Here is a 14586-nt window from a genome sequence, read left to right as displayed (position 1 = left end):
CAAATATATGCCTACTATCATTTCTGTTCTAACCAATTATTTATTCGGTCATTCCACTGATTTGCCTTCGGCCGCAAATAGAAGACAAGAAACATCTTTGACCACGCAGAAATGCATGCTAAGACACTGAAGTTAATTTAAAAATTCTGAATCCTTGCAACTTTGTCACTGTGTTTCTTCCAGTTTCAAAATTATGAGGCCCTTTACCGAAATGGTGTCACAAAGGCGATTTGTAAACGTATCGCATGGATTGTTTTTAAGCGTAACGAAATAGATACACTATATGAAGAGATCTACAATCATTATGATGTTATTAGTATGCTTGTCACACTTCTTCGTTGTAGTTTTTTCATTGAACTTTCCAACAACACCATACCATTCTGCCAAGGAATAACAATTTATCAGTCCTTTTCAAGCATTTCGGACAATTATTTTAAAACTTGCTTTAACATTCTTTCTTGGTCTTAATGGTTCAATAAGCGAAGTGCATCCTTATAATGGATTTTTCTTTTTGTGCCTATTTTCAGGTAATGAACATGCTTCATCCATCGGTCAGTACTTCTAGGTCAAACCATCCTGGTCAATTACTACCGGACACTTCCGGCGTCGGTCATGTCCCCACTTCGGAATACGCATCCGGTTTAGTCCACCAATCGTCTTCGCAACTTCATTCGGGCGGATCCGCGGGATCTCAACTACAACCTTCGGTTACTTCTTCCGGTTCTTTTATGGGTTCCGGTGGCGGTTCGAACTTGTCCGGAGTAGCCCCTGGTTCCTCGGAGCACCACGCCCACGGTCATCATTGGAGTCACCATCATCATCAACACCACGGTGCTGGTTCGTTACAAGCCCGGGCAGCCGCGGTGGGCGGTTGGAGACATCCCGGAACGACTTCGGGACCGGGTGGTACTTGTGCTCCAGCTGTTGGTGCTACTGCCGCGGGATTGGGAGCCCAACCATCGGAATCGGCTTTCGGAGCTTGTGGATTATTCGGTAATGAATCGGCTTTTGTGCACGGTGCGGGAACGTTTAACGGAATGCATTCTCACGCGCCTTCGACTATGGCCAACGAGTTGAAGTCTTCGTGTTATTATACGGGACAGTTCGGATCGGGTTTGAGAGGTCTAAGCCTTTGCTAGTCACGGAAATGGTACTTTAAAAGTGATGAACTTTTATCTAAACGTAAGTTATAAATGAAGTATAATCTATTTTATCCTGATTGTTAAGAAAGAAAATACGCGCCTAACAAAACACGAGGCTTGGGATTACACAGACCAATTTGGTAATTGCTACCGTTGGTTCAGTTCAGTTTACCCGTGACATATCAGATTATGTCAACATTAGACTAAACTGAACTAATAGCGTTACCATACATGGTGAAAAGGTCAATTAATAATGAATTAATTATATCAATAAAGATAGCTTAATTATAAACATGGTCCTTTGATAGAGGTCAGCCCACTCGCGAAAAATATAAAATGGAAAACTTAGATGGCGTCATCTACTATCGTTGTATTTCAAGAAAGAATGGTAGAATGTGTTTAACGATAATGGCTGGCGTTAGAGCCTTGTTAAAATGACCTTTTTATAACTAACAAAGTGGCAATATTTATATTTACACACAGTGGCTTTTAATACATCAAATATCGCTTTTTAATGGCGGAAATTCACTTCCGGTCGTCTACGTATACCGTTGACGTCACACAAACACTTTTAATTTGATCAATCGTTACCAATGTGTTATTGTTTTATCTTGTAAATATTTGAAAACATTTAAAAGGCTTGTAATTTGTAAATACCATACGAGAGAGGATTTACGAATTTCGCAATAATTTTTAAATAATTAAATAAATTGATGTAATTACTAAATTTATTATTTAAATTTGGCTTCCTTGGCCTTAAAGCGAGTTTTTGGATATTTGTGAAAAATAAAATGTTTTAAATTGAGATATATCTTGGTTTCTCATTATTTTTAGTTTCTGGGCGAAAACAACAATTAAGTTTAAATGTTTTTTTTTTTAAATCTACAAAAATAGCAGCTAAAGACAGAGCCAAAAGTATATAATATATATTTTTCCCTCTTGGTTAAAATTCTAAATTATATAAATGTCGAAATAACGTGGTTAAAATTACGAATTTGGTTAAAGCAAAAAAAAATTATATTAAAAATATATAATAATTACAGAGCAGTAACGCATGGCTTCCTAAAGTAAGTATGCCTAACTTTTACATAAAAAAAAATTATATGTATTTTTTTTATTTAATTTTTAATGCATTAAAAGTAAATTAAACCGATGTTTTAATTTAAAGTAACTTTCTATTTGTAGCTTATGATTTAGTAATAGTAAAATTAAAACTTTAAACGTGAATATTTTTCAGTATTTTCACAAGGCTATATTTATTTCGGATTTAATGCGTTTAAATTATGGCGTTTCTTATCAACGCTGTAGCGAGTTAGGCAGAGCGTAACGCCTCCCGTCCATTAATCGTTAATTTACAGGGGACCGGTTATGAAATAGTCTTATAAACGCGTACGTCTACGTCAAGAGAATAAAAATTAAGAAACGTCTTATTTTGCAAAAAGAAACTACACGAAAGTTGAGCTTTATTACTAAGAAAGCTTGCTTTTGTTATGATTTTAAATACTAGATGCGGACTAAGAAAAAGTTGGGTTAATCCGCGGCCATCTTAGAAAATGGCGGCCATATAAATTACTAAAACTTCCCTAACTAAATTGTTTGATTATGAGAGAAGGGACACACTTTATATCTCCATAATGCTTTACACTCGTAACAACAGTCTTACTAACCTCAAATCAACTACCCTTCACTGATTGGCTATCTAACTTCTGTCGTAGCTGTGACGTCACATAAGAAGGTGACGTCTCGGTTGATGAATAAAAAGTAGTTTTGTTTACAACTTTACATTGAAGGAGATAAAATGGCCGAATTTCATGTTGATAAACTAAATCAAGCTGTGCAATTAATTTAGATACACGGGAATTGAGAACATACCAAAATCAGATAATTTGAAGGTAATAAATAGATGAAAACTAATTATTCTGAACTAATATTAAAAAATAGAAATAAGTTTAAATAAAATACATACTTGAGGTTATAATTATACAAGAACGAAACATCGACAGCCCTAAGCCTTTGGAGAATGAAAATCTAGCAGACAAATAGGCCGCCTGATACCGCTCAAAAGTTAAAGAACTATTTTTGCAGTAAATTGGTTAAAAGCTGTGTACTTGCGCAAAGTTTTCGCGGTTTTCTTGAGGTTGGTCGGACTCTCGTTACCAAAGCAGGCTCTAATGTCTCCTTTATTCCCTTCTGATTATATTATTCATTTTTATCCCTGCTTACACAATACGTCAACTAAGTCGTTTGACTACGGAATATAAAGTTGCATCTTTAAAGTAATTATTTGCTAGTTTTTATCAAAATATGTACAGGGGGTTCCAAAAAAAAGGTAATTATAGCGCCATAGTACAGTGAGTTATACAGTTGAGTCGAAAATGTTCTGTGACATTTTGCCCTAAGGGCCACCGTTTCCAAGTTACGACTGGAGAGTTTTACGGATAACCCCTTAATAAAATTAGAAAGAATTGTCTTTCAGTTTCTTACAAAAATTTAAGGAGTCATGCATCCGTACAACACTCTAATCGAAACATACTTAGGGGAAAATCTGATAGAAAAACTTCTGACTCAAAACCGTCCATAGAACCCACGTACTGACTTTGGTCCTACCAGAGATTTGAAGCATCCATTATAGTGCTTATTTGGAAGAGTATGAGAGTATGACATAACTGTATGATTACGAGATAGTTTAGGAAATAGATTTTCCCACTCACTTGCATAAATCATACATAGTCATTTAAATGCGATGGTCAGACAAAAAGCAAACGTACTTGAAAGAGGGTAAAGGGGACATTTAAACGAGATCTTTAAACAACAATATTTCCATGCGAAAGACGCCATTATAGCGTACACCAAGATAATAACGTATTAGCATAATTAGGTTTCTGTAAAAAGGAAACGCATCATGGAACAAATTGATATCATTTGCTCGAGCTGCCTTCCAAAAAACATTGGCTTTAAACGAATGAACAAATTGCTACAACTCGTACGATGTTTACGCGTCTTTTTTAAAACGATCTAATTTAATCTTAATTAAGAGTTACTAGTCAAATAATAAGACGCGCTCGCGGAAGGTTGGGACTGTCGTAACGAGTTCGTTCCACAACTTCCAAGTGGAATTTCACGAGTACTGAGCGAGTTAATGAGATAATTAAGAGTAATTAAGTAATAAGGTGTCAATGCATGAATTTAAAATAATTGACGTCCTGAGAATGGCATTGAGAATAATAATGATGTATTCTTAAAGGGAGAGTGAACAAGGAAAATTAAGTGATTTTTTTATTCGCTCACGAGAAGGCGTGGTTTTTGGTTTGATATCACTCAGTTTTCAGGTAAGTTTTGTATGACGTCATACAAGAAAAAGAAAGAATTTTTTTTAAAAAAAATGGGAATTGTTCAACTCCAATGGATACAGGTTGAATTTTCTAGTGATGGCCGGTGTCGTAAATTAACCGATGCCGATATCGAAGTTTTACTGGAACAGATACCGATTTCAACCGATTATCTAAACTTGGAGGGAAAATAGATTTTTTTAACCCAATGAAAAGGATATCGACCGATATTTCACCGATTACCAACAGATTTTACCGATTATAAACCTATTTTTACCGATTATTACCCGATCTTTTACCGATTTTTACTGATTATTGACCGATAAATCGGTAAATTAAATTCAAACCGATTAATCGATAAATTAACTTCAAACCGATTAATCGGTAAATTAACCTCTATAAATTCAGCTCTAATCGATATATCGGATAACGTGTTATATCGCTGCTCACCGATATACCATGTCCGTTTGTGCCGATCACTACGGAATTTTCTTTTCACCTACCCTTTAATTCGACGAATGATCACAACCTTCAAATGCATCGAAATTAAATTTTCAAAGGAGACGTAGTCCTACTTGATTGTTTCTTAGACCGCGAATAGAAAAGTGGGTTGTGACTAATAATGTCATAATTGTTAAACCTTTCTCCAATCATTTTCCATTTTTTTGGGTTCTTGATTCAAGAAATAGTCGAAAGTTAATGGAACTTTTGTAAGCACGATTTTCGTAACGGGATTTACCAAAGCAAATCGATTTTCGATAACGGCATAGAACAATACCCAGAAATAAAATTATTCCTTTCTTTATCTACTATTGGATGTGATGTACCAATTAGTTTGGAGTTAAAAATAAATTTCAAGTGACCACGTGAAGAGGAAAAGTTTGGAACCATATTGGTCAGATATCGTAGAGTAGAATGGGGAAACGTTAAAGTTATGGTTCCATTTCAAGGGAATATCAACTTTTGTGTGGAGTACGTGCGACAAAAACGTTTCTTTTACCACCAAGAGTGAATCCAGAAGGAGTGAAGTGCTTAGCAACAGTTATAGAGGGTGAAAATATTTTGGAAGGCAAAAGAGAAAAATCGGTTTAAAATAAATGCATCGCCGCAAGAAAAAGGAAACCGCAAATAGTCATTATAGTAGACATGGTTGGTGAAGTGGTGGCGCGGTTCAGAAAGTAGAACCAAAATTCAAACGTCTTGGGGGTAGGAAGTTTGATACCGGAGTGGCATAGTTTGGGGGCCATGCTTTTCAATTTTGGGCATAATTGAGTGCCGCCATCTCTTGGTGGAAATATTTCATTAGCTTAGTCACGTGTAAATAGTAGTTCTTGTTGCTAGTACCAGGTGGCACCTAGAACTTATGCCCAACCTAAAACCGGGGTACTATGGGTAAATTTTACGCCCCTGCATGGGAAGGGTTAGCGCTATTAAGACTATGCTACTCCAGTATAGACTTCCCTCCTCCCAGATTTTAAAAGTCCCTCTAAAAGATGAATTTCCCTTCATTCACTGAACCAAAGTCTGCGGCTCCTTACTCCTGGTCTTTATGTACTCTTGGAAATACAGGAAAAGTGGTCCTCAAATATAACGAACGAGGAGCGTTCTTCCCTTCGAGTGGCAAAATGTTTTGACGAAAGACGAAGCGAAACTTTAGTTTTGCCGACTTCGGAAGTTCAGATTGTATTTACGCAATGTGTGAGGGCCTCTGTCCATTTTTTCTTCAATGGAAAAAACTTTTTGTAATTCATTTTTTTTCTTAATATTGCCTTTATGAAATAATAATAAGACCACCCTAGAGCGTGCGGCCATGATGTAAGCAGCGGGACGGCCACATTCATGATTTAAAATATTTAAACTAAATTATAAAGCGTTTAAACACTCGAGGGGGTTTCAAAATTCAAACCCCTACAGCGGATCCCTTCCCACGTTTTCAATTTTGTCAGAGATTCCAATCACAGCGTCAGGGAAATAGGAGTTTGAATTGGTTTATCCATACGGATTTTGTAACATTTATATGAAGAAATGACAATTTTAAAGGTGTGGAGTCTTTACCGTGTTATGGTAATTAGGCTAATTTGATAAAGATAGTGTTATTTCCCTGTAAGTAATTAACGGAATGATATTTAAGACTACTAAACACAGATGGACTAGAATGGAGATACGGCGCGTGGTTCTATTAGGGCAGCACCTCTCTAGCGCCACGCCGCGATAAATAGTGAAACTTTTTCGACTCAAAACATAGCCATAACATGATCTATGAGTCGAAATGTTTCTGAACTCTCCCGCTAGGAGCGACGACAGGCGATGACATAAGAAGAATGGGGATTTTAGCTTAACTTTCCAGTACATCTGTGTTTAATGGGCTTAGTTGATACCTCCACTTTGGGACGTCAATATTTATAAGAGATAAAGTTATATCCTTTGAGTATGTTATTTTAGTCCCACATATTTCCTTTCCAACGATGTTATATACTTGAAGTTATCAAGGCCGAAAAGTTTTCATAATACACCAACTCCAAGGTAGCTAGCTAAAACACGCGCTCCTCGGAGCGAGAAAATTTCCTCCGTGTAAAAAGCATATGCCAATAAATTGAGAGTGATAGTTACAAATAGGCCAAAGACAGGGGGGGGTTCTATAAAACGATTACCAGCTTGTACTGTCGCGTAACCCGAGATGCAGGATACTCAAGCGGAAAGATGGAGAAGGCAAGACTCAATTAGCGTCATCCCCTGGCTAAGACATTTTTCATCCCACACATTTTTAGGGCAAAAACTAAAGGGACCCATACAGAATTTTTCCCGAATTCTAAGAACAAAATGAAGATTTTTTTTTCCTGTGGTACGGTAGTTCGCACGCGGCGCCAGAATAGAGACTTAAAGAAATGTCTACGCGAGTTATAATGCATATGTATGTATGCGATGGGTTTTTATCTATGTATGTGGTTTTATATCCACAACGTAGCTTATATGGTGGTGCAGTCTGTTTGTTTGTTTGTGGCGTGTCCACACGAAGAACAAGAAACCTTATATGAGGAACTACTTAATTAAAAATCAAGTGCTCACGACGACTTTAATGGCGTCGTTGCAACACTTTCTTGAATTAACAGTGGCGAATCCCGTACTTCCTCAACTACCAGATTGAACTAAGAAAGAGGGGTCACACTTATACCGTTGTAGCCGTAAATGGCGACAACTTTTATTGGCTTTTGATACGTTGTTATATCACCTGCATTAGAGCGAACCAGGCCAGTGTGCAGACAAGTTTTGCCAGTCATTTGTCAGTTTAAATCAACCACTATATCTACAACAGACTGAAAAGTTTATAGTTCTTTTCGATTCAGTGCTTTTAGACTTACTGTAATTGTAAGTAACCACACGTAGATATTGATATTACTTAACGCGTAATTTTTCTTGTCTTTCTTCCGAAGCATTTCAGTTCTTTAGTCGCCTAATAAGGTTTTTTGGCTCGGAGATGTATGGTTGGTATGTACTTTTCAGGGAGAGAAAAGCATTTCGGCCTCGTCGCTTCTACGGAATTCTGGAAACACTTTTCAAAGTTGTAGATATACCCTAAATGAAGCGCGGCCTAAAGAAGAAGATTCGAAAAAAGGAAAAAAATCTTAAGAACGGGACAAGACGGCGCCCACCCAAATACGTTTTCGCCTTTCGACACGGAGATTCCTCCTCCCCTCTTCTAACAAAAATAATTATAAAATGAAAAATAACAATTTTTACCAAATTTTTCCTCAAAATTTCAAATAAAAGAAAAGAAAGAAATTCATTTATTTAATTCATCCGAGAATATTAAACAATAGCGGTATAAGATCTTTGTTATTTCGTTCATAATAGGGAGCTAACAACTGGCTAGGGGAAAGAGATAGTCTGACGTCACGCAGCCTCTCTCTGGTTGGAATTTTTGTGCGTAGAATACTGTTTCCAACCGTTAGGGGGGTTGAAACTCCAGTAAGAGATAGAAAGGTGTGACGTTTCAGGGTCAGAACTGTTAACTCCCTATATCAAGAACGGATGACGGCCCACTAAACCCAGGTGTTTGAGGTCCATACTCTAGGCTGAATTGGCCACTGGCGGAGATTCTGGAAATTACTACCATAGAGACTGGGTAACTTTCGAAGGTTTGCAGAATCACCGCCAGATGGGGCGATGCTCGAGCCACCTGGCGGTGATTCTGCTAACCTTCGTAAGTAACCCAGTTTCTATGGGAGTAGTTTCCAGACCCTCCGCCAGTGGCGCTGAATGGGAATAAGGAAAATTGGTTGAACTTATTTTTCGAATAGATATATTACAAAGACGAATTATTTTTCTTACTAGTAACGATGCTGTCCTTATTCTTCAATATTCACAAAGGAATATAATAAACCCACAAATTTGTGTATCATTAATGGTGCGATCAAACTATACGTACGGCAAGAAGGGATATCTAGTTTACTAGGGAGAAGGTATAAGATGCCTAAGTATTCGCGCGCCATAGTCCCAGTCCCCCTTTCAAAATAAAAGGGGGGACGTAAAAGGAGGCCGGGCTATTTCGCCTCTCCTCAGTCGAAAAATACGCAATTTTCGTCATTCGCGTCGCGCTGACGTGAGTTTTCAAGAACCAATGAGATGCTGGTTGTAATTTAGAGGCAAGGATTAACTCCGGACCAACGTTTGGACTGGAAATAAAGCTAGAAATGTGGCGAATTTATACCTTCTCCCTAGTAAACTAGATATCGCTTCTTGGTACGGCTTTTCAATTAATCAAGCTCTCTTTCCAAGAAAAAAGACCAAACTCAGATTAAATTATTTGAAATCAGTTTGCTATTTTTAATAACCAAGTTCAATTTGAATGAACGTCATGACGGATGTTGCTAATCCAATTTAAACTAACTACTATCGAAGGCTACACTACACGGAGCTTAAAATGTTAACAGAAAAGGTCTATATTGTATCCGGAATATTGCTCTTTGGTTGGTATTTTATTTTCTTTTTAAAGTTTAAAGATTCTTTTTTTTTATATTATTGAATTAAAAGTGAGTAGAGAGGAGAGGTCAATAGCGTCTCGAACTGAGCGGTCGAATCAAAGTATGGCGCACGCGATATTCGATTTGAAAAGGAATCTACCTACAACTCCCCATTTTCCAATTTTTTTTCTTCCCCTCTGCTAAGCCTTGGTTCTCTAAAGTATCTACAGTGAGGTGAAGCGTTAAGAATTTTTTTAGGAGGAAGTCAATATTAGTCATCGTGTATTGAGTAATTCTAAAATATTAAATATTACCACCCATGTATTGATAAAAGTTCAGACTAAAGTGCGCAACCAAGAAGCTATAGGCTTTTCAAGAGTGAATCGTCTGGTAGTGCTCTGCCAAGTTCAGCACGTTTCTAAGCGTGGAGAGGGAAATTTGAGTTTAATTTTGGTGGCATGGCACAGCGCCGCTCTGTGGGAGACATTGGAACTAGAGGTGATGGGCTAGGCCTATAACTCTTTATAGACCATTCAATAGACCTTTTCGATATAAAAAAGGGGTAGGCAACCCTCATTACCGGGACGTACAAGGGGTTGATACATTGCCATCCGTCTCTGCGCACTCTCATAATACAAAAATACTACAGCGCAGGCGCCAAAAAGCGAGATGGAATGGAAGGCAAAGTTTTTCCCCCGTGTCTTTCCCTTTTAGTTACATCGAAATGGTCTATGGTTTACTGCGCTCGCTCCCAAAAAATAATTACTTCTTTGCTGGTCCGTGATTCGACCTTGGGAAGTTTATTTTCTCATCATCTCTATAGTTTAGTTTAATACTCCTATTTGATTTACTCCTGACCGTATAAATGTACCTAAATTTGAACTTTTCTAACTCGCACACAACTTACAAGAAAATAAAATACCTTCAAAAATATGAATAACTTAATATTATTAATGCTGAACACTGGAATAGGTTAAAACAATCATAACAATGTAACCAATGAAGAGAAGCTGTACAGTGTATTGCCTGTATTCGTGTTTATCCACTTTGTTGTCCTTGATGGTTAGAACAACTAAAGAAAATAGCTGTCAGTTTCATGCAGTAGGTGGTTGAGTGGAAAGCACCTGTTGCGCTCTTTAGATGGATTACTCTGTTTTAATATAAAATTAACCTCGGAATGAAATGGAAACTACCAAGAAACAAACCGCGACTTGGCTCTATATCTCGACATGAGCGCCCCCTCTTAACCGTGTACCGCTAGGCTTGCCAAGAAATCTTTGCATCTGACCCAAAAAATAATTACCACCAGGATTTCCCCGCAACTGAGGGGAGGAGGGTGTTATAAATGACCGTCGAATTAGGAGACTGAAAGCTACAAGGGAAGCCGACTAAAGACTCGACATGCTTCCTAGACCCAAACTTAAAGGAGCGAAACGACAAGACCGAAAGAACGGGATTGAAAATTTGTCAATTTCTAAAGGCAAGATGAAATGGGAATATTCAAAAAATAGGCCTAAATGTCTACCATAAGGATCAAAACGAATACAACTAAGTTTGCGTGCTACAAAGTTCTCAATTATATTATTAAATTTGAAAGTTAGGAGAATTTATACACTCCAAATTTGAAAATCAGGAAAACTTGTATAGACACTAGCCCTCATTTGAAAATCAGAAGAACTTGTAGACTCTTTTAACCCTAATTTGAAAATCAGAAAAACTTGTAGACACTTTTAACCCTAATTTGAAAATCAGAACTACTAGACAGCAAAATTTGAAAATCAGAACTATACTATAGACTGCTGTAAGCCAAATTTGAAAATCGAAACTATTGACTCTTTTAACCCTAATCTGAAGATCAGAAAAACTTGTAGACTCTTTTAACCCTAATTTGAAAATTAGGATAACTTGTAGACTCTTTTAACCCTAATTTGAAAATCAGGAGAACTTGCAGACTCTTTTAACATTAATTTGAAATTAGGAAAACTAATAAACTGCTCTAAACCTATTTTGAAAATCAGAAGAACTAATAAACTGCTCGAAGCCTATTTTGAAAATCATAAGAATTAACTATAGTGTACACTGCTCTAAGCCTTAGCGTAATTTGAAAATCATAAGATCTAGTATACACCATAGATATATATACGGGTCTAGATACCCTACTGAATCGGGGGAAAATACGGAGATGACAGCTAGCAGTCGACGCGATTTTCCCGGGGGAAGATACCTAGTGCGCCATCTATCGCTGAATTTTGAAAGCTAAAAAATTGGATAAATAACTTTTGCCAGCGGGCGTGCTGATGCTTTGCAATTGTATTTGGTAGTTATAATGTTATTATTTGGTTTCGAGGTGGTAAACAAACTTTTAATCATACTTATGAAAAGATATTCCTTTCCAGAAGTTGATAAATTATGACAATGTGTGAAAGAACAACTGTTAACCATCTTTAATGCCTTATTTCACTAACATTTCATTAAAAACACTACTTCTTTTACGTAAAAACTATTTATTTCACTTAAGAACATAATTACACGTATAAAGGAGATCAGAAATACGTAAAGCTATTTGAAAAGTTAAGCCTAATTTGAATTTCCCGCGCTTTCCATATTCGAATTTTTCGTTTTTTTGTTTCTTGAAACTCTCAATAGATGGCGTTTGGATCTAATTCCCCCGCCGTAAAGCGTCGACTGCTAGTTCTCACCTCCGCATTTTTTAAAGGGCCTAACAGAGGGGAAGTGTATCTAGACCCGTATATATATCTATGGTATACACTGCACTAAGCTTGAAAATTTGAACTAAAAATTATCTAATTTTAACAGTGGGTTGGGGAATTCATTAAGCCCAATTTTCCTTCAAAAAGCCTTAATTTAAAACACGGCTACGAAGGAATATATAAAGATTCGAGAAGTAGGCTTAACTCGAAAGCTCTTATTTCCCATGTCACCGTCCCTTCACTGGTAAAGTTTTAACTCTCCGAGAAGAGTAAGAAAAGAGATGGATGAAGTCGAATAAGAAGGAAGATGCTGCGATGGAACTCTCGGGGAGTTAACTCGAAACTAAAGACTGAACGAAACACGTGCTCTACAGACAGGCAAATTATTCACGGAACGATATCCGAGCCCGCTCATCGCTAACATTAAGTCCTTTCCGCCGCCATTTCCAACTAAAATATACACGAGAATAAAAATCGCCTTTTGGCAAAGACGCGAGAAACCCGATGTAAAATATAGGCGGGGTGGTCTCATTAGAGGGAATTATATACCTTAGGAACTCCGCGTGTCGAACTGAACTGGTCTCCCTTTTTAAATGTATACGCGGCATCGAGTCCATATATTCCCTTCCGATACGCAGTTTGGTTACGCTCCGAAATAGGGTATATGACGCATCCCAATACGAAAGTACCATATACTTGAAGCTTAATTATTAACGTTAACTAAAAATTAACTTAATATCAATATAAATAACGTAAGTCTGGCATAAATTAAGGGGGATGTTCTTTTTGGTGATTTTGAGCCGAAAATGTAACTGCTTTCTCCATTTTGCCACCAATTGCCACAAGGGAAGGGACACTGTTTACAAGTTAAGATTGTCCATAGTATTTTATATATGATCCCTTAAATTTAATTAAGAAACTGATTTAGATAATGATTTCTAATTTAATTAAAGGGTCATCCCTAAAACACCCAATCAAATCTTAACTCGATTTGAAACAGTGTCCCTTGTTGCAAAATGGAGATAAAACTAACATTTTCGACTCAAAATCGATTTTCCAAAGAACAACCCCATTAATTTATGCCAGACTTATTATAAAATAAACACCCTGTAAGCTTCTAAATGCGCTGCAATCTAAAGGCGAATTCAACCAATCTTCAAAATTTTCGAAAACGGGAAGTTAGAAACGATATTTTCCGGCCCGTTTTTCGGTCGCAAAAATATTCTAAAATCCATTCGCGTTTAGCATTGGAATGAAAATAAACAAGGTAGGCCTACTATATAACCTTATTATTCTAAATAATCTAATCCTACATTAAGCCTTGGACTCTATTACCTCATTAACTCCGGAATATGCGTGGTTAGGGGGCTGTTTACGTGGATACGGCTGATTGGAACGCGACTCCCGCTCGGTTGGGTCAATCTCCGTCGACTTTGGATTATACGGGAAACTTACAAGTATATGAAGTTCTTCGGAGCTAGGGCTTCAAAAGTCATCCGCGCTTAATTTGTCGGAACGGAGAGGCTGCACTCGCCCAATTAAGATTTAGAACGCGGGAATATACCATCTATACTTTTCGTGCAGCATTTTCCACGGAGTCTCTCTCTCTTCTCTCTCCCATCGTTCCTCTTCTCATCCTAAACCAATTTTTCTCCCCGTTCCTCGCATCTGCTCCAAATGTAACTGCAACATCCTACTCTATACTCTTGACTTCCCGAAAAAGGTGCATGCGTGTACTAAACGACTAATTTCTACTTTCGTTTCACATGCATGCGGGGAAAAGCTAACCCTCTATGAAAAATTGAAATGTTGTTGAACTGATCCAATTTTAGAATTTATGCGATGTTTCGAATGCGAAGTTTATCAACGTCAAAGATGCAAGGGTATTCAATTTCGTGTAATTAATTTAACAGATGATAGCTGTGGAATGAGAGACTGTTTCGAATGGTGTCTTGCAATGCAAGTTTTATCGACGAAAAGCAAAATTTTATGGGAATACTTGCAGCAAACATACATTGTTGTTTGTTTTCTGGCCGCAATTTTAAAAGATGACTTCAAATCGAAGCCCAAAAATTATATAGCGAAGCAGTTTACTAAAGTTTAGTGAAATCAGTTGAAACAACCGGACATGCATTATCCCATGAAGGTGCTTTTCAACATTTATATCCGCCATTTTTCAAGATGGCCGCGGATTAGGAAAATATTTCTTACTACGTACCTACTACTTATGGGTGACGTCACTGCAAATTCTCAGCCTTCTAGGTAAAGCTGTTTGGACTGGGCGATGGTTATCAGTCAATCAGTCAGTCAGGTTTTGTGATGTACTGAAAGAATGAGACGTGACGATTAAAATTATTTTCGCTTGCAGTGGTAAAGAATTAACTTATCAAATTATACTTTAGCCCCAGTACAGAGCACGCGTGGATAAAAGTTTCAAAAACGA

The 14586-nt window shown here is 37.3% G+C and overlaps 1 protein-coding gene and 2 long non-coding RNA genes across 5 annotated transcripts in view; 2 read left to right on the top strand and 1 right to left on the bottom strand.

Moving 5' to 3' along the window:
- Positions 1-1947, top strand: part of LOC149710136 (paired box protein Pax-3-B-like) — a 38901-nt gene extending 36954 nt beyond the window's left edge. The window contains exons 7-8 of one of the 2 annotated variants that reach the window (XM_089859539.1): positions 528-1182; positions 1626-1947. In XM_089859539.1, the coding sequence (XP_089715665.1) occupies positions 528-1139 (612 nt within the window). In that variant the 3' untranslated portion in view covers positions 1140-1182; positions 1626-1947. Of the gene's footprint in view, positions 1-527 lie in introns of both variants that reach the window. The other variant, XM_089859532.1, reaches the window with a different exon arrangement.
- Positions 1-14586, bottom strand: part of LOC149710129 (uncharacterized) — a 210185-nt gene that overhangs the window by 28035 nt on the left and 167564 nt on the right. For both annotated transcript variants that reach the window (XR_016376849.1, XR_016376850.1), the window contains exon 4: positions 14362-14467. This is a non-coding gene — a long non-coding RNA (uncharacterized LOC149710129). The remainder of the gene's footprint in view (positions 1-14361; positions 14468-14586) is intronic.
- On the top strand, positions 3891-5063 carry LOC149710135 (uncharacterized). The gene is made up of 3 exons (XR_016375656.1): positions 3891-4312; positions 4387-4471; positions 4555-5063. It is a non-coding gene; the product is annotated as an uncharacterized LOC149710135 (long non-coding RNA).

The sequence above is a fragment of the Phalangium opilio genome, unplaced genomic scaffold (assembly GCF_054372755.1).
Source record: "Phalangium opilio isolate 3A_F unplaced genomic scaffold, DU_Popi_V2 ptg000011l_1, whole genome shotgun sequence".
Classification (NCBI taxonomy): Eukaryota; Metazoa; Arthropoda; class Arachnida; order Opiliones; family Phalangiidae; genus Phalangium; species Phalangium opilio.
The sequence above is the reverse complement of the archived record's forward strand: the minus strand, read 5'-3'. Positions and strand labels throughout refer to the sequence as shown.